The sequence below is a fragment of the Lepisosteus oculatus genome, chromosome 23 (assembly GCF_040954835.1).
Source record: "Lepisosteus oculatus isolate fLepOcu1 chromosome 23, fLepOcu1.hap2, whole genome shotgun sequence".
In the NCBI taxonomy this organism is placed as follows: domain Eukaryota; kingdom Metazoa; phylum Chordata; class Actinopteri; order Semionotiformes; family Lepisosteidae; genus Lepisosteus; species Lepisosteus oculatus.
In genome coordinates this window covers 7,869,141-7,889,110 of record NC_090718.1, presented here as the reverse complement: position 1 = coordinate 7,889,110, position 19,970 = coordinate 7,869,141, and the positions used below count along the sequence as shown (strand labels likewise).

General features: G+C 42.2%; 1 protein-coding gene and 2 long non-coding RNA genes across 6 annotated transcripts in view; 2 read left to right on the top strand and 1 right to left on the bottom strand.

Moving 5' to 3' along the window:
• Window positions 1-6,873, top strand: part of jam3b (junctional adhesion molecule 3b) — a 51,746-nt gene extending 44,873 nt beyond the window's left edge. The window contains exons 5-9 of the mRNA XM_015337698.2: window positions 411-613; window positions 1,134-1,233; window positions 2,393-2,522; window positions 2,675-2,729; window positions 3,205-6,873. Coding sequence (XP_015193184.1) covers window positions 411-613; window positions 1,134-1,233; window positions 2,393-2,522; window positions 2,675-2,729; window positions 3,205-3,240 — 524 coding nt within the window. The 3' untranslated portion in view covers window positions 3,241-6,873. The remainder of the gene's footprint in view (window positions 1-410; window positions 614-1,133; window positions 1,234-2,392; window positions 2,523-2,674; window positions 2,730-3,204) is intronic.
• Window positions 6,874-9,365: 2,492 nt separating this feature from the next.
• LOC107075671 (uncharacterized) lies at window positions 9,366-13,899 on the top strand. 3 transcript variants are annotated; one of them, XR_011183095.1, is made up of 6 exons: window positions 9,366-9,735; window positions 9,956-10,086; window positions 10,267-10,304; window positions 10,569-10,761; window positions 11,373-11,482; window positions 13,770-13,899. It is a non-coding gene; the product is annotated as an uncharacterized lncRNA (long non-coding RNA). The 3 variants fall into 3 exon arrangements; XR_011183093.1 differs by lacking the exon at window positions 10,267-10,304 and having other exon boundaries at window positions 9,371-9,735; XR_011183094.1 differs by lacking the exons at window positions 9,366-9,735; window positions 10,267-10,304 and adding an exon at window positions 9,742-9,827.
• Window positions 13,900-14,935: 1,036 nt separating this feature from the next.
• On the bottom strand, window positions 14,936-19,084 carry LOC138224626 (uncharacterized). Of its 2 annotated transcripts, none has more exons than XR_011183091.1 (7): window positions 18,739-19,084; window positions 18,364-18,493; window positions 18,142-18,179; window positions 17,733-17,793; window positions 16,759-16,874; window positions 16,249-16,333; window positions 14,936-15,029 (listed from the first exon to the last, which is right to left on the bottom strand). It is a non-coding gene; the product is annotated as an uncharacterized lncRNA (long non-coding RNA). The 2 variants fall into 2 exon arrangements; XR_011183092.1 differs by lacking the exon at window positions 18,739-19,084 and adding an exon at window positions 18,647-18,729.
• Window positions 19,085-19,970: the final 886 nt, after the last annotated feature.

Here is a 19,970-nt window from a genome sequence, read left to right as displayed (position 1 = left end):
ATGCTGTAAGTTGAAACCGTGTAAAGCATCATGTCAGTTCCTGGCGTGTACTCATGATCTGGTCTAGCCAATTACTGTGCGAGGGTGTGCCTTGGCTAAAAATGGAAAACCTCTGAAAGCGCATCCAGGATTTTCGAGATGACTAAAGATGGAAAGGCAAAGCGCTGGACAACACGCCCTGGCATGACAACGTGTTTGCGTGGCTGGTTCAGAGGGGTTCGCTCTGTCTTATGCAAGTCCTCTGTCATGCCCCTTCCTGGCCTATTTTAGCTGGAACGCTGTGCAGAGTTCCTGGAAGGACATCGCTAACACAATGTTGGAAGGCCGGTCTCCGATGAGCTCATTCTGCACTTAGCCTTGCTTAAATTTACGGCTGTCTTTTTTATTCTGTGTGTGTGTGCCGACCGCAGTGAAGCCTGTAGCACCCACCTGTACCGTGCCCAAGTCTGTGCCCGTGGGGAAGTCGGCTGAGCTGAAGTGTTCTGAAAGCGAGGGATATCCGCGACCTCAGTACCAGTGGTTCCGCAACAGGGAGGAAATTCCCGAAGACCCCAAGAGCAGCCCCCGATACGTCAACTCCTCCTACACCCTGAACTTAGGAAGCGGAACACTGGTAAAGTTACAGCACAGTGTGGCAGGAGTAAAAGCCCACAGCTGAGGCCCAGTGAACCAGCTAAAGGGAATGGAAGCCCAGCTGTGGAGATATTCCTGACTTTCCTTTTTCCCGCAGTGATGAATTTGCAACCAGGTCACAGCTCTAGCCTTTGTGTTCCTTTAGAAACCAGACTGATTAAGGGCATTTGTGTGCTTTCTAGTTGGCCGCATCTTAGTTATTTCAAAAAGCAACAGCGGGATGTCCTTGAGAAACACTAGCTCTGCATGCTCAGAAAGCAGTTTGTATAATGAAACTGGAAAACTTCACTCTATGCAGTAATTCCAAAACTTCTATACACCTAAAAAGCATAAATTGCAATCAGGTTCATTTATGTTAATGGGTATTTAGTTTTGTTTCATTAACCTTAATACTGGTACTGTGCAAGAAAGAGATTTATTAATGTTTTATCTCCACTTGGTGTCTTACTGCACTATTGTGTTCGGCATTGTGGGTGAATTGGTATTGTTGTTTTTTCCAGAAATTCAGTGCTGTAAGGAAGGAGGATGCAGGGGAGTATTTCTGCAGAGCCAAGAACCAAGCAGGAGAGGCACAGTGTGGCCCACAGATGATGGAAGTCTGTAAGTCTTAAACTACAGAACTGCTGTAGCTAAGACGGTGGACAGTATTGGCAATGAATGGCAAGCACAAACACAAAAGCATGTATTCTGAACCGTTGCAAAGAAAGGTTTTAAAATAGTACAGCAAGCTCTGAATTCATAAGGAAAGATATCTCTAACATATCCCCTGACTGGTCTCTGGTAGAACAAGTTTACCTCAGTCAGAAGTTTCACAGCATGATAGACAGACCATTGTAAATTACAGGTAAATTAAAAACATTTAAAGACTTGTTTAGCCTCCTTAATCTAAAGATCACAAAAAAAACCTTGACTAAGCAATATTAGAATGAATTTAACTTAAAACGTGAACCCAAAACGGAGTTTCTCTTGTGGTTTTACATTGTTTTCTTGATGCTGTAAATCCACTACTTAGGCAGTTGGCCAATACAAAGAAGGAGGTGACAAGTCATTTTCTTTTGGTATTGTGTTGAGTTTGTGTTCTCAGGGTTCATTATTGGTTGTGATTTCATCAAAAAACAAACACCCCGTTGATCCATTTAGAACATTCTGAAGCATATCCTTAGTCCAACAGGGAGGGTGGACATTTATTTTACACAACGTTCCCAGAATACCGACATTTAGTGACAAAACTGTCGTGAACCTTTGCACTGCTGAAACATTTGTTTTTACAAACACTGTTCTTAAAAACTGATGGAGATCCTGACATATCCTCAAAACTGTACATTATAGTTCATCACAATTAATTAACTTGTGTTAGCAAACTCTTTCGCCTATCAAATGTTATTTATAAAGCAACAGGCAGTGAAAATGTGTAAAATAAGCAGACATGAGTTAATTCATTTTGTTGAAACGTGGCTGTAGATGTCAGTTCTGAGAATCAAATTAAAACAAAAAGAAAAGCCTCATAAACAAAGAATTTGGTTTCATCCAGCAGCACATGACTGGGTTTGTTGGTGTCCTACATTAAAAACTGGAAATAAAAATATGAGGCAGGTGGCACCTAACCAGTTCTTTTCCTCCCTGCATTTATTTATCTGTTTCAGAAGATGACAACCTACAAGTCTGAATAATGTTTTACTGGATATAAAGTAAAGAGTCAGTGCTCACATGGAATGATTCTTTAATGCGTCATGCGTTTCTCTGCCTCTTCTTTTCCCAGATGACTTAAACATCACAGGGATCATCCTGGGAGTACTGGTGGTAGTGGTGGTTCTTGTGTGCATAACAGTAGGCATCTGTTGCGCATATAAAAGAGGTTACTTAGTCAGCAAGAAGCAGACAGGAAACAAGTAAGTGTTTCCAACAGTATTTCAAGATAAATTGTTTATATTAAGCTTAACACAAGCTCTCCTTGTTGGTGCTTTTATCATCTAAAATAGTACTATAAAAGCAATTGATTTGCTCAGATAAGATTCAACTAATCAATTCCTTTTTCTTTCAGCTATAAAACACCTGCGAAAGGTGATGGGGTGGATTATGTCAGAACAGATGAAGAGGTAAAACAAAAAAAAAATAATCCTTGCAGTTGAACCTAAAATAAATTAAAAGCACAGATAAGATAAAATATAACATCTGACAAAGGTTTTTGGTTTTAGCTATGAGGTGAGGACCGAGGCGTTCTGAATAAAACTATTCAAAACCAGCTGAGAACCACGTGAAACCACTGAACATTAGCAGCAGTGAACAAAGTCCTTTTTGTTCCAGCGGTTCTCTGTTGCTAAGCAGTTCCAGTAGGCTGCAGCAGACAGTGACAGCCAGAAAGGCGAGGGACATGCTCGTACGTTTGACACAGTCCCGTGTCGCGTGTTGAGAGCAGATGAGGAGGTGAAGCAGAACTATGTAGCTGCTGTGTGTGAAACGGGGGGATATTCAAAATACCGTGTTCTTTAAGACAAGGAAATCAATAGTGGAGGATAAGTTGTGTTCTGAAGCCACACTCTCACCTTTCTCTGTCCTGCACGTCTCATTCAGGGAGACTTCCGGCACAAATCGTCCTTTGTCATTTGATGTCGCTGCGGTGAGAAGGAGGAAGAAACGCTCAGATAGGCAAATACCTCCTCTGATGAACGTCTTGGCTTGGGAGGCGACGAACAAACTGCCTGGGGAGGCCCCTTCTACAAGAGGAACATCTGCAGCGAAAAGACTTGACTTTGCCAAAGGTGACAACAGTTCTCACACAGCAGATTAACAGCAAACCAACCTTGTTTTTCGCATTCACTGTAACAGCCAGCCTCAGCGATGAGCACTTGCCATGATTTTTTCTGTTAAATCTGAAAGTCTCAGCAAAACCAGATACATGCTTTGTCATGATATTTTGTAGTCGCGGCACAGGTAGAGGAAATATAGGATGTTGTTGAAGCATGGCTCATTTCAGTGGCCCTGTTATTGCGTGTTGTGAGAGACGAAGCTAAGATTTGTGTTTGTTTCAAAGCAAGAGGATGGTGCCGCGGTTCAGGAAGTCAACGCTGTTTCCTTCCAATTTTGCAGGTCAGCTTTTAGTCTATTAGAACAGCTTTGGACTTAGTCAACATGGCGTTTCTACCGAAAACACCCTTCTCAAAACCAATTGTTGTCATTTCTACAGTATAATGTACCATTTTTTTGTACCAACAAATTTTGTCAAACTATTTTTGATGGAATATATTTTGAAATGCCTATAGATAAAGGTTTACTTTTTTAATATTTGTAAAATACTAACATTGAAGCCAATATTTTTGTTTTTGTTAAATTTTACTTGTTTGGTTTTAACAAATGTAGTTAACATTTATAACCACACAGTATTCTACACACTAGTAAAGTGCATTAGAGTTAGACTGTATGGAAGTAATTATAACTAGGTGGATGTTCTTTATTAAAAAATGCTGCAGCATATCAAGGTATTGTTTGTTTTTGAACAACTGTCTTACACTATTTTTAAACTGCTGGGATTTAAATAATGTTAATATGAAGGACTAGTAAGAAGTGTAATTTTGTAGATAGTCTTATGGACAGTAGAATTTATAAGGCACCAGTTCTACGCTGGTGAACACTGCCAAGGAGTGCAGTATACTCTTAATTTCAAGTGACCTTCTATGCTTTTTTTCTGTAAATATTGAATATACAGGCCCAAGTTGGCTTTTATTTTTAGTTTTAAGTTAAAGATGATATTTCAGTATTAAGAACACATCCAAAAACCTGAGCAGAATAATAAAATGTTTTTTTTTTTATTGTGCACGTTAATAAGTATTTTACTGGGTGTATATATACAGTGTGTAAGAAGCTATGAAGATGGCATGATAGTGATTAATAGCAGCAGCAGTTTAGCACAAAGGCAAGTCACAATGAGCTGGCATGTAAAGGATAAGCCAATGGAGTTTTTGACAACAGACTGACTGCATTGTGCTGTCCACATTATGACAGCTTAACCCTTTGGAGACATTTTCCCTTACAAATTGTGGGAGGTTTTAACTCGAGAACACGGCCTGTGGTTTGTGGAAAAGGGTGTCCTGTATCGGATAAAATTGGAAGCCAAAAAAATAATTGAAGTCTGAGCTGTGCTGCTCTGCATGCATTACTGCAGAACTAGGCTCTTTAACAGTAAAATGAGTCGTCGTTTCAGAACAGGGTGGATTTAATATGTTTTGCAAAAAATAGGATTTAGTTTGGTGGCTTGGATTTAAGGGGGTTCAAATGTCACTGTGCTTTTCCAGATTTTGTACAGCATTAGAAATGGTTCACAAATAACACAAACATATAAGATTCCATGCCTGAAAGAGTTAAAAAAAAATTAGGTATTCACAATCAGTAGTTCTTTGTGATTTGCCTTAGCTGAGTGCATTGTGTGGCATGCAAGAACTTTAAAATGTATTTCACACTTAGATTTGGACTCTTGATTTTTACATTTCATTTAGTTGTTCTAAAAAACACCTTTCTTTCTTAATGCATTTTTTGTTCTTTTGTCATCGAGGAAATACAAAGGGCAGAAAAAAAGGCTTTTCAATATCTGTAAATTGCAAGGAAACATTTAGTTCTTACCATTTTAAAGACTACCTTTTGTAAAACTGCCTTTTCCATTGTATACCCAATTACTTTGTTCTGAAGTTACTTTCATAAGCATTATACTGTATTATAGCTGAAGTAATGTTTTGTATACACTGTAGCAGTGGATGTTCTGGACAAAGTATAGTTGTAGAATTCACTCATTCCTCTCAAAGTGCCTTTCATTGCTCCAGATTCACATTTAATTGAAACAAATTCATGTTTGAGGAAGATATCTAGTCAATTAAAGTGAAGATTGATGTTTTTAATAAGGCGCTATAGAAGTATACTTTCCAATCATCTCTAAAGCTTAGGAGACATTATATAAATTAATGGAGCACTAACTGTGCTTTCATTTGTACTTACTGTACTGTATGTCCAGGTTACTGACTTTATTGTAAAATTCATTTCAAAAAGTCCAGACTACAGATTTGATAGAGTTCATGAAGAAATATGCAACGTCGCCTTGGGAATAAAGCCAAAATCTTTACCACAAAATTCAGTTAAGCTCATAATAAGGTTACGTAGGTTTTTGAGAGGAATGACCACTTAAAATTCAGACATTTCCACTAAATAGCCAAGCAGTGACCATAATGTTGTGCTGGAGAAATCGTCACTTTATATTCTTTGCTACCCACAAAAGGTGCAACATATCTCATGGCCATTTTTGTAAATAATTCAATTTTCCATCATTTTTACAGAATTTAATAAATTGTACTCATTTTTCCATGGAGGAAAGATACATTTTTATGACATACTAGTGCCTAACATACTGTAGTTTAAACTTTTGTGGAAACTGACATTGAACACATTTTAAATCAGAGAGTAAAGCTCTATTTTATTTATATTAAGTTAATTAAACAAAAACAAGTTTAGATTTCACTGAAAACAAAATAAAATGAACCAGGCCTGTTCATTATTCAGTATGTTGCTACTCCAGTGCTGTAGTTCATTTTCTAACAGCACAAACAAAATATTCTTCATCGCTTCAGTCTCAGAAGTTAGAATCAAGATGCTTTGTCGAGTACCAGACTTTAGACCACTCTTACTGGTATTATTAAAGCTGTGCAACAAAATATTGATAAATCAAAACCAAGAACGTAAATCAGCAATATGGAGTTTTATGATGGAATATGTGAAATAGAACTATTGATAGTCTCCCAGTAATTTGCTACTCTTATTCTGGTACTTATTGTTTTTGGAAAGTGGTGGCATTGTGTGATACATAACTAATACATGACTAAGTTTTCACACTCATTGTGATGCCAAATTCATTGTATGTTTGTTCCATTTCTGAAACAGTTATTGTACCACAAAAATCAATAGAAAAGTACTGTCAAGTGTTCTGTGAATTCCATGGTGCAGTATGTGCATATCCTTAAGCTGAAGTGGTTAAGGCAAGCGGAATTCACTATTATGATAGGATTATCTGTGAATTTCTCACACCGAAAACTGGGATTTTGAGTCCCACTTGGCGAAGCATTTGGCATGGCAATCATCTCAATACCTTATTACTTATTTTTTTGGAAGTTGTCTGGTTGCAATTGCAAGCCCTTGTACAAAATTAACAGTGCAAATTCCAAAACTGTAGGTTTTGTGATTAATAAACTTCTCACTTCTAAACTTGATGTGTTATGTGTTTATTCATTCGTCTGGTGATAAAGTAGTATACTGAAAACAATTGTGATTCTTTCTATAGCAGACATCCATACAGATAGAGCTATGATACAGATAGAATTTGTGATTCTTGTACAGCTCATAAGCAGGTTTTAAATGCATAAATAACAACTTACCAGAAAGGCCCCAATGCTTCCACTACTTGCTCACAAACCCACAGACAAACTTTAAAAGACACGCATCTGTAAAATGAAATACTTTCTGTGCTTCCCGGTGATATTCGGAGTTCAGGTGAAAGGGACTGCTAGCTCATTCCTAAAGCTTCATGCTTCCGCACCTTCCTGCATAGCATGTACTGTATTAGTGCAGCAATACAGACACGCATAGTTTGAAAATCGTAATTATTGCGCAAGTAAAATGAGCTTGTAAAACATAATATTAAGCTTGTGGAAAACACATAAGCTATACCGGACGAAGATTGCACGTCCGCTTCTAGTGAGGTGAATACTTGATTCCTCCTCATACTGTAATTTGGGGTTACTGTGTCACTCGACCCGGGCGATTCGGGACGCGTTTTGAGACCTGACGACGGGTGATTAGTCGCTCAAATACGAATCGGAGCGCCTGGTTTCTCTCCAGGACTGGAGGTGACGAAATACCGAGAAGGTGAGTAGCCTGCTCCCTCCAGAACGGTGCAACTCGGGGTTACAGATCAATCCTTTTTTCTGGGGAAAGGAGCTGTGTTACCCTTTCACGCAGGTCTTAATTGGCCGTCATCAAAACAGCTTAGAAAAGTGCATGTTGCCGTGAAAAGGGAGAAAAAGGGAATAATACAAAGCAAATAATCCCGGGGAGATGAAATAAGATCCCTGAGAAACTGAGCTGCAATGATTGTGAGGTAATTCAGTCCCTTGCGAAGATGTGCGCTTAAATTTGAAGCACAGGGCGTGGCACATGGAAAATCAATGCTTTCGCGACAAAAGCAAGTTACAGAGAAGAACTGCTTTTTACAGCGTTCATTGTGTTCATAATTCCCTTAGTTACTTTTTTTTATACTACGAACAACACAACAAACATTGGTGCACTGCAAATTCACAAGCAGTTATTTGATTGAATTGGAAAGATCTCGTTGCCCTCACTGTTCCAGTCAGATCCATCCAGCTAATGCTCTGCTAATCTCAAGGACCACAACTGGCCATTCCCGAATTCACTGAACCGCTGAACTTTAATGAAAAGTGACGTGTTTAAAGCACTTTCAATCCAGGGTTACAGTTAAGCAGTGCCTATCCCAGCAGATAACGGGTCCAGGACAGGATTCACACTGGATGGGACACCAGTCCATCTCAGGGCACATTTAATAAATGTCAGTCAGCCTAGTCAGCATGGAGTGGGGAAGATGACTCTCAGGACATGGGAATATGGACAGTCATCATCTGTATTCTCTGCAGCTCTTGTAGAGGCACTTTAACTCTCTTCCACAACCACCCCAGGCTTCACTTGGAGTGATCTTATCCAGCAAACTGCCTCCAGACTGGAAAGATACATCATGCAAGTTTTCAGCAGCTTATATACATTTCCTGTTTAGCAGCAATCCTCCCGAAGCTGCATGACCTAAGGTGGGTAAGGGGATGAGGTCATCTATCAATGTAGTGGGTCTTCATCCAGGTTCTCTGACCTGACCTCTGACAGTGTCTGGCCAGTGCTTTGACAATGTTGTCTGTCTGGGTCTCTCAGTCCTCCTCTGTCCTGTCTCTAACCGGTCATCAATTTAATAAAGTCCTGTGCCTGCTCGGAGTGTCTCTCAGCCAGGGTGCCTGCAACAAACTCACCTGACTCCAGTGTAGCCACAAGAGGGAAACATGCAGACTTCACACAGAAAGACATCTCCAGGACAGAATTGAACCCTGTACCAGGGAGCAGCAAAGTAGCATTGCTAACTGCCCCAAGAAAGGTGACACTCTTCACAAACTATAAACACGATTTTAAAGGCCTGCTGGATTATGGCTCTCCACTTGAAACATGTTTTTTTATTGAAAAAGGCACCACAATTATGAAGCTGTGAATTTGCCCTTTCAAATCTAGGCTTTTTAATTCTGTAAATCCAACTGGCATTATGAGTGGAAATATTTTGATACAAGACTAACAACCTAGCGTGCAACTTTATGAATGCAGCAGTTACCCCCGAATAAGACTGCATATAGCATCACGCTGAAAGAGTGCGATTTACTTTTTAGTATATGAGAACATTTGAAATTTATAATGTTTTTAAACATTTGTATTTTTTCCTCAGAATTACATTTCTTCGTGCTTTGGGGTGTGCTTAAAGCCATCCAGTTTCATAAGCCATTAGATTACCAGTGATTCAAATGTTTCATTTAAAAACGTTTTTTTTTTTAAAGAACTGTCCGACTAGAATTCAAATAAGATAAAAATCAGGTCGTGTGCACCGGCCAGGTGGCGTAGCGGGCAAAGTCAGTGTTGCAGCTATTGGAAACCAGGCTCTAAATCCTGTGGCTTAGAGTAGCCTAGAGCCCCCCCGGCACCTCTTCGCTCAGAGCGGGTTCGAATCCAACCCGGGTACGGTCCGATCACGCTCCACCGGCGAAGTGCGTTTTCCAGCAGCCGGGTCTGCACCGGGCCGGTATTTTTAGGGGGGTGGCCATTCTAGGTCACACCCCTAAGAATGGGGAACATTGCACGGGATTAAAGTACTAAAAGGGGTTTACAAAAAGGGAACGAATGACGTAATTGCAGAAATTGGCGGCGTTTTACGTCACTGTCACCTGGCGTAAATTCCCCACGAGTGCGGCTCTCTCCCCCTTCCACGAGTGGGTCTGATTCAAGATGGCGGTGCTGGCAGTTTGCGAGGTAATGTTTCTCTTTTGGAACACTTTAAAATATCATTTTTCTGCCCCAAAATGCCTAGAATCCAGTGTTTTTGTTTTTGAGGTTTCCTTCAGGTACGAGACTTTTCAGAAAGATGTCCTTTTATTGAATGAACAGTGTATTTCTGCGCTGTTTGAACGTGGGTGAAGGTTAGCCAAACCTTGTTGAATACTAATGCATTTTTATTGGTGTCGTTTTGCAGAACTTCTGTGTCCCATCCAGTTGCAGGAACCGAGACCTGAAGGTGTTGGGACCAGTTAATGATTATTGCTTTGGCATTGTTGGACATTGTGGGGGAATTGCCGGCGTGGTGCGATTTTCAAATATAAAATGGTAAGAAAACCTCCGTTTTAGAATCCACTAAATACACTTTATTTTACCTTACGGTTGTGAAATAAAAGGGTGAATATGACCTACCTAGAGATTTTGCAACTCTGTGCTCTTTTCTTGTGCCCTACTTGTTTAATTATTCTTATTGTTTCTCGTGTAAATCCTGTTGTAAATCGAGTGTAGATCAAGTTGTGGTCTTCTTCATTGGATCTGTAGACGTGGTAAGTTATGGTTTTTGATAAACCCCGAATTGCTAGCGTTAGCACTACATAGGAGGAAACACTAGATTCTATTTACCACATTGCACATAAAAGCTTAAGAATTGTAAATAGTACTGAGCATGAAAATGAATAGTGCATAACTGCCATTTTGCTGCAGTTAGTCGTCAGGAAAATGGCAATTTTTTGTAGCTGATGCACTGACATTTTATTTTATTATAGGTCACTTCTGATTAGTGCTTACTGATGAATGTTTCTCATCAACAGGGGGTCTCCTTTGAAAGGCGCATGCTAGTGTCGTGTGTGGACACACATTCCAAGCTGCACATCTGCAGTGCCTGTCTTGCAGCGTGGTGTGGTCTCTGTCTGGAGGGATTCGGTTCTCTCTCCCAGATCCCGGACAAGCACGTGCCTGTTCGCTGGTCACTGAAATCTACATGTTCAGCGGAGCTTTCGTCTGGTGAGTAGGGCCTTCATGGCTTTGACTGTCTGGTTCTCATCCTGCACGTCAGCTGGGTTTACAAGAGCAGCAGGAGAACATGCACTGTCCTGCTGGCATGTTGTCACTTCAGGATGAGTCTGCATGAAGGCCAGGTAGTGAGGACCCAGGACATGGGCATGTAGCACTGTGCAGCCAGGGTGCCATCAAACACTACAAGAGGAGTTTGATAGCAGCTAGACTGTCACACTCGGGCCTCATGGTGTTTGTCTGTGATGTCTTGGTGGGTTAGAAAATGATGTTGAACGGAAATTACTGAACAGTAGAAGACAGTGAACAATCTGGCCTCCACATACCAGTGACAGGAAGGCATTGTCTTGATGTGTAAGGCATATGGGTTAATTTGTCCTTATCCTCAATATTGTGACACTGCTTCATGTCCATGTGAAATCATGTTGGTATTTTAAGAAGCAGTTCTTTATTGACAAATTGTTATGGAAGAACTGAAGAAAAGCATCATGTTTATTGACTGTAATGCAGAGCAGCAGTACACATGAACTGGGGACAACAGCTCTTGAAACGTTTTGTCAAAGACTTGCATTCTAAAGGGCATGTGTTGTCTTCTCCCTTAGACAAAGAGAGCCAGTACTTGGTGAACCTGGCTGCTGCAAGTCCAGTTTTGCCACAACCTGCCTGTTGCTGAAGCCTCACTCCAGCGGGATTCACTCTGTTTCCACAGCCGGTAAGTGTTGTCATTGTGCTCTTGGTTTGTTGTAAATTGTATAGGTACAGGACAAAAAAATGGAAACGCTCACGTAAAAGATTACTTAAGAAATCTTTAAAGAAATCGCACCTGAATTATTGTGGTGGAAAACAATGTCTTGGCCGTGGTTCCAAAATATCCCTTTCTCAATTGGGTTTCGATCTGGTGATTTTGAAGACTGTGATACACAGATGACATCAGTGTGATGCTCGTCAGACTGCTGGGTGACCACACATGCTCTGCAGTTGCTTGTGAAACATAAGCAAGTTGAGCAGTCTTTATCACTGAAGCTCCTACAGAACATGCCCCAACAATCGCCCCCCATTCAAAGTCACTGTAATCTCAGCTTGTAGCCATGGTAGCTGTAAATATAGGCAACTAGTCCTGTCTGGTGTTTTTATATATGTTCTTGAGCATGCTTATTTGCTTAATGCATGAGCCATCGTTGCATGGAAGCCTTTGCTTACAATATTTTTGGTGTCCCTCATTTACTGCCCTCAAATGGTTTAAGTCTTACCTCACTGATCGCTGTCACTTTGTCTCTCTCAATGGGTACAGGTCTGAAATTGGTCTTGTCAAGTCTGGTGTCCCTCAGGGCTCAATACTGGGCCCCTTGCTCTTCAGCATTTACATGTTCCCACTTGGTCAGCTTTTAAGATCACATGGCCTCAGCTTTCATTTTTACGCTGACGATACTCAAATATACATCCATACCAAACCCGACACTGATGTGGCTGTCTCTATTCTATCTAATTGCATCTCTGACATAAAAATTTGGATGACTCAAAACTTCCTTCATCTTAACTGTGACAAGACTGAAGTCATGCTTATTGGTACCCCCCATCAACTTCGTAAAGCCAGTCCTGTAACCCTGTCTGTAGATGGCTCTGTACTTGAGCTCCAATCAAAATTGAAAAACCTTGGGGTTATATTCGATTCTGGCTTAACATTCGACCCACATGTACAGCATACTGTCAAAACATCTTTTTTTCACCTTAGAAATATCGCAAGACTACGCCCTATGCTATCATTAACTGTGGCTGAAAAGCTGATCAACATATTTGTATTCTCTCGAATTGACTACTGCAATGCTCTGCTCCCTGGGGTATCTAAATCTACTCTGAACAAGCTGCAGTATGTCCAAAATTCAGCAGCCAGAATCCTGACCAGATCTAGTGCAAGTGTTCACATTACTCCTATCCTGGAGTCCTTGCACTGGCTTCCGGTCAAATTCCGCATAGACTTTAAAATCCTCATGCTCACCTACAAGGCTTTACATGGCTTGGCACCTCAATACCTGTCTGAACTTTTATCGCCCTACTCCCCACCTCGCAACCTCCGCTCTTCAAATTCTGCCCTCCTTACTGTCCCCCAAGCCCGTCTACATTGGATGGGCGACAGGGCCTTCTCCTGCTATGCCCCCAAGCTCTGGAACTCCTTGCCCAAGGATATTAGAGAGTCACCTTCTCTAAACTCCTTCAAATCCAGACTCAAAACCCTCCTTTTCAGAAAAGCCTTTACTTAACTGCTTCCATTCTTCACCCCTCTGCTCTTCTTAATACCATCTTCCACGGTCTCCTCTATTGTTATTGTTGTATTGGTGTAATTATAATTGTGTCCTGTCTTGTGAAATTTTCTTATTTATTGTTGTAGTCTTCTTATTTATTGTTATTGTCATCCTGTAAAGCGCTTTGAGAAGCCACCTTTAAAGGCGCTATATAAAATAAAGTTTATTATTATTACTGTTTCCATTTTTTTGTCCACTACCAGTAAATATGGTTCTTGAAATGTAACTGTTGCATTTTTAGCTATTTTAGCTTTTGATTTTATTGTATCACCAGTAGTATGTCAGGCTGTAGCAGTAACCTCATTGCTCCCACCTCCAGTGTGTTGATTGGAGCTTTGCCACATGGGCTGGATGCCCCAGATTCTAGATTGTGATTTATGTTACTAACCCTGTTGCATAAGCAGAACAGCACCAAACTGAAATCTGCATCTCCTTTTATTTTCATTTGCAAGCATTTTTGATTTGGGCCTTCAGACCAGTGGTAGAGCTAGCTGTGCACCCCTTTCTCTTGCTTTATGAGATGCTGCTTGACTGACTGTGCCACGTAACCCACTTTCTGTTTGCATGTATTGATTGTATCTGCCTTAAAATTCACTGGTGTCAGCTGAGTGGTTTATTTGTAGTGACTTTTGAGCACAATTGTTTTAAACTTGTGTGGACTTTAGAGCAATGTTGACATGGTTAATCTTTCTTGTCTAGGACACTGATGGCTGCTGTGTCGTCTGGCTCTGCTGCTGAAACCTTGATCCACATGTTCCAGAGATGGTTCTGCTCCTGTTATTGTCTGTGTTCCTTTTGCACTGTACTCAATAAACTATGGTATGCTCCATTTGTCGCCTCTTCATTGGTTGCAGGCTTTGCTGCTCTTTGTGCAGAGGAGGAACCAGGGCAGGAAAGTCAGGTGGGTCTTTTTTGCATATGCAGGAGGTGGGGCTCCTCCCCAAACAGGGAGATAGCCAAAATTTGAGCCCGTTCCTGGGGGAAACAGGTGGGGGGTAGGTAGGAGGGCAGAGGGCGGGAGATGGGGAAGGGCTGGCTCCTCCCCAAACAGGGAGATAGCCAAAATTTGAGCCCGTTCCTGGGGGACACAGGTGGGGGGTAGCTAGGAGGGCAGAGGGCGGGAGATGGGGAAGGGCTGGCTCCTCCCCAAACAGGGAGATAGCCAAAATTTGAGCCCGTTCCTGGGGGACACAGGTGGGGGGTAGCTAGGAGGGCAGAGGGCGGGAGATGGGGAAGGGCTGGCTCCTCCCCAAACAGGGAGATAGCCAAAATTTGAGCCCGTTCCTGGGGGACACAGGTGGGGGGGTAGCTACCCCCAGGAACGGGCTCAAATTTTGGCTATCTCCCTGTTTGGGGAGGAGCCAGCCCTTCCCCATCTCCCGCCCTCTGCCCTCCTAGCTACTCCCCACCTGTTTCCCCCAGGAACGGGCTCAAATTTTGGCTATCTCCCTGTTTGGGGAGGAGCCAGCCCTTCCCCATCTCCCGCCCTCTGCCCTCCTAGCTACCCCCCACCTATGTCCCCCAGGAACGGGCTCAAATTTTGGCTATCTCCCTGTTTGGGGAGGAGCCAGCCCTTCCCCATCTCCCGCCCTCTGCCCTCCTAGCTACCCCCCACCTATGTCCCCCAGGAACGGGCTCAAATTTTGGCTATCTCCCTGTTTGGGGAGGAGCCAGACCCCACCCAATCCTGCCCTCCTCCCTCCCCACCATAACCCCACCTGTGTCCCCCTGAAACCAGCTCAAATTTTGGCTATCTCCCTGTTTGGGGAGGAGCTGTGCCTAAGCCCCACACCCACCAACTCCCAGCAGGCAGACCTGGAACACAAAGCAGAGAGGCGGCCCCAGAAATAAGCATCTACAACACCTTAAGGAAATCAAGCACTTTTGTTTATTAAAGCAGCAAAGACAGACTCGGGCGTGTTCCCCTGGCAACAAGGCTCCTCGAGTCTTCTGCACCGTCTAAAATGAGACAGGAAAAAGACTAACATTAGTGACACCTCATAAAGACAAAGTGCGAGAAAATGACATTTTCCTGCTTTCACACACGGCATTGAAGTGAAAAACGCCTGTTGACTACACATTTGACAGAAGGAGGGGAGAAGAGTAATACAAATCTTAAACTGGCTAGTCAAATTATTTTGCTTACTTGTCAACAAATGGCTTTGTTGCCAGTAGAGATGGCTACGCCAGGCAACTCAACACTTTCAAAAAGCCCCATTCATTACTAGCACAGTTAAAAACTCGAGCAAGCTAGAAGAGTTCTACGTGACACATATTGGATATGCATTTCCAACAAAATACAGTTCGCATCACAGGTAAAACTCTGGGCAAGCACAAAGCTCTTTTCCTAAGATACTTAAAATGAGTCTGTAGTCCTCAAATGTAAACGCACATAAAAACTAGGCAAGAAACGTGCCACCATAACCAAGAGCACTTCGTCATGAAGGTTGGGAACCATCCTGTGTTAAAACAATGTGGCAGCTTTTTTTATAAGTTTTGGGTGGTCAAATACCAACCTCACCTCAATGTTCAGGTAATTCCTAGCCATCACGAGTCTAAACTGCACAACCAATACAATAATAACCTCAGTGCAAAAAAAAAAAATCAGCACCACACTTCTATACAAAAACTCCCTATTTGCATACAACAGCAGTACTGGGGATGGCCATGCAGATTCTGACAGCCAGAAGAAAAGCCCCAGATGGGGGGTGAATACCTTTGACAGGCATTGTAAGGTGTTGAAAGATGTGAAAAAGCCCTGACGACGTAAAATGACCGGAGAGCCTGAATGTTCTGAAGTACGAGTTGAATAATGTACTGTAGGATTCCTGCAGCGACCCTTTATTTACTACAAGAAAAATTAGTTTCACAAAGACTACGTGGGTTACTGTTGGAGACACTGCCTATGGATCAAGAAAGCATCTCTTAGATCCAGCTAATCTGACCAGGTTCAACACGGAAATCCCTCAGACAAGTGTGAACGATACAGCGGGGTGACAGATGTCACAGAGGCCTCTCTCTTTCGCCACACAAACTGAAGAATCAGCCTGGCAAGAGCTTTGGGATTCTACAGGAGCTACAGGTTTCTTTTTCGACAGAACCAAACCGAGAACTTCCAGCCCAGGAAGACTATACCGACATTATTCCACACACTTACAGCAAAAAACTAATGTCTTACCTGGCTTAAAAGGTCCTGGGAAACACTTTGCTTCTCTTCGTGGTGAATCAAGCTTCAGGGGTCGGCTGCTCAACACTTTCTGCACCTTGAGAGGCAAAAGTAAACAGGGAAAATGAAGCCAACGACCTCCATGTCATACCTGCTTGTTCCCAAGCTGAAAGAGTCCTCATGCCCTCACCCAAGGAAACACCGTTTCCTCTTAAACAAGTGAAAACTTCAAAACATTACACTAAAAGAAATAAACACGTGGCTACAAAACCACTTCAAGCGCCTGTTTCTCTTCAATTATTTCCCATGATTAATGCATATTGTGGTCTGACTTGATGGCAGAACACAACCTCATCTCACTACAGATACACCTTAAAATTCTATGTAATAGCAGTAATGTTCATTTCTTCACCTTCAATTATTTCTTAAGAGCAATATAACTTTTGGGGGTCCTGCTATTTCTAAAACCAAAAACACAAAACGTATGCCTGGTTTCAAGAAAGAGCACATGACAACACTTACCGGCTGTGGAAACAGAGTGAATCCCGCTGGAGCGAGGCTCCAGCAACAGGCAGGTCATGGAAAAACTATAACTGGACTTGCAGCAGTCGTGTTCACCAAGTACTGGCTCTCCTTGTCTAAGGGAGAAGACAACACATGCCCTTTAGAATGCAAGTCTTAGACAAAACGTTTCAAGAGCTGTTTTCACATGGAGACTGTTCTCATGGACTGTAATGCAGAGACTGTTGCTCTGTATTGCAGCCAATAAATATGATGCTTTTCTCCAGAATGTGTCATTAAAGAGCTGCTTCTGAAAATACCAACATCATTTCACATGGACATGAAGCAGTGTCACAAAGTGATGCATTTGGCAGGTAAGAAGAGAAACAATGGTGCACAGGCAAGTCACTGATTCATGGCAAGATGAGTCCAGATCAATTCAGGTGGCTACAGCCAAGTGCAAAATTGAGGATATTTAATCATCACTGCCTGTGCACACCCGGACCCGGGGTGCTATCGGCATGGAGTTTGTACCTTATCCCTGTGCTCACGTGGGTTCCCTCCGTGTTCCTCCCAAAGTCCAAAAGCATGCTGGTAGGGTAACTGGCTTCTAGGGAAATATGCCCTACATGTGGCTGTGAGTGTGAATGTTCCCTGCGATGGACTGGAGTCCTGTCACGGGTGTACCCTGCCTTGAGCCCATTTCTTGCAGATACAGGCTCCAGCAGCTCTACCTCGACCCTGAATTGGATGAAGTGGTAATAACATGGATGGGGCCTAAACACATCTGCACTTCACTTTGCACTACTGTGGCTGGCCTGAAGTCCCTTTACACCTGGAGTGCCACTCATTCAAGAATGAAGATCAAATTGTTAGCTCAGTGTTTATTATACTAAGCATCAAAGGAAACGCTTTCATTAAATATGTATCAATATCATGAATAATGACTAATGACACAGAATACATGATTTAATATAATGTGAGCCCTAACTCACCTGTTCGTGGAGAGCGCTGGTCAGCTCACGACGTGGTGATCTGTCCTGTGGAATAACAAGCCTAGTGAAGATCAGGAAAGAAAAGCACAAATTAACCCATATGCCTTACACATCAAGACAATGCCTTCCTGTCACTGGTATGTGGAGGCCAGATTGTTCACTGTCTTCTACTGTTCAGTAATTTCCGTTCAACATCATTTTCTAACCCACCAAGACATCACAGACAAACACCATGAGGCCCGAGTGTGACAGTCTAGCTGCTATCAAACTCCTCTTGTAGTGTTTGATGGCACCCTGGCTGCACGGTGCTACATGCCCATGTCCTGGGTCCTCACTACTAGAATCTAGTGTTTCCTCCTATGTAGTGCTAACGCTTGCAATTCGGGGTTTATCAAAAACCATAACTTACCACGTCTACAGATCCAATGAAGAAGACCACAACTTGATCTACACTCGATTAACACGAGAAACAATAAGAATAGTTAAACAAGTTTGGCACAAGAAAAGAGCACAGAGTTGCAAAATCTCTAGGTAGGCAAGTCTCTACATAAAACATATTCACCCTTTTATTCCACAATGGTTAGCTAAAATAAAGTGTATTTAGCGGATTCTACAACGGAGGTTTTCTTACCATTTTATTTTTGAAAATCGCACCACGCCGGCAATTCCCAACAATATCCAACAATGCCAAAGCAATAATCATTAACTGGTCCCAAAACCTTCTGGTCTCGGTTCCTGCAACTGGATGGGAGACAGAAGTTCTGCAAAACAAAACCAATAAAAATGCATTAGTATTCAACAAGGTTCGGCTAAGAAAATGGTTTCAACTCCTTTCCTTCCTTCACCCCTGTTCAAACAGCGCAGAAATACACTTTTCATTCAATAAAAGGACATCTTTCTGAAAAGTCTCGTACCTGAAGGAAACCTCAAAAACAAAAACACTGGATTCTAGGCATTTTGGGGCAGAAAAATGATATTTTAAAGTGTTTCAAAAGAGAAACATTACCTCGCAAACTGCCAGCACCGCCATCTTGAATCAGACCCACTCGTGGAAAGGGGAGAGCCGCACTCGTGGGGAATTTACGCCAGGTGACAGTGACGTAAAACGCCGCCAATTTCTGCAATTACGTCATTCGTTCCCTTTTTGTAAACCCCTTTTAGTACTTTAATCCCGTGCAATGTTCCCCATTCTTAGGGGTGTGACCTAGAATGGCCACCCCCCTAAAAATACCGGCCCGGTGCAGACCCGGCTGCTGGAAAACGCACTTCGCCGGTGGAGCGTGATCGGACCGTACCCGGGTTGGATTCGAACCCGCTCTGAGCGAAGAGGTGCCGGGGGGGCTCTAGGCTACTCTAAGCCACAGGATTTAGAGCCTGGTTTTCAATAGCTGCAACACTGACTTTGCCCGCTACGCCACCTGGCCGGTGCACACGACCTGATTTTTATCTTAATTGAATTATGGTCGGACATTTATTTAAAAAAAATAGAAACGTTTTTAAACGAAACATTTGAATCGTTGTTAATCTAATGGCTGTCAGAAAGGGAAAAAGATTGAGCTTGTACTTTCTGATGGAAATAATGTAAAACAAATTAGTAGAGACAGTATCACAATAAACTTGAATTTGATCTGTGATTGTATTTAATCTGTTTTTTTCTTAAGATAACACATCCTATTGCAGTTATATTCAAGAGACTTCAGTTTGACCTAATGTTGTGGCATCTGATTTAAAAGGAGATGTTAATCTATTCAGGAATTTCTTAATGACAAAAAGTGATGAATCCAAATGAGAAACCATTTTCTTCACAGCCTTTCTTTTTAATTGAATCTTGGTGCTGATTGGTGTTGGCTACATTATTTGCACGTCAGGGCTGTGAAGATTAAAGATCTCTCCAAGCCCATTGTTTCTCATTTCACCTCTGACGGCCACGACCACACTAATCTCTCCGTCTGTGTTCTCAAAGACGGTTTTCCGAACTCATACATCAGAAAGACCACCGAAACTAAAATTATTCTGCAGTTAGGATCACACATTCTCCCTTCCCTTAACGACAGATTACTGTTCTTTTAAATTTTCTCCATTCATTGGAAGTTTCATTTCACACCTCTCTGCACCCATTCTGACTTCACACCTCTTGATTGGCCTCTCTTTCTGTCCCCTGCTCCCGCCTCTCACTCCTCCTCCCTCCCAACCTTTGTTCTCCAGCTACTTTACCTTTGCCTACTGCCCTGTCTCTCT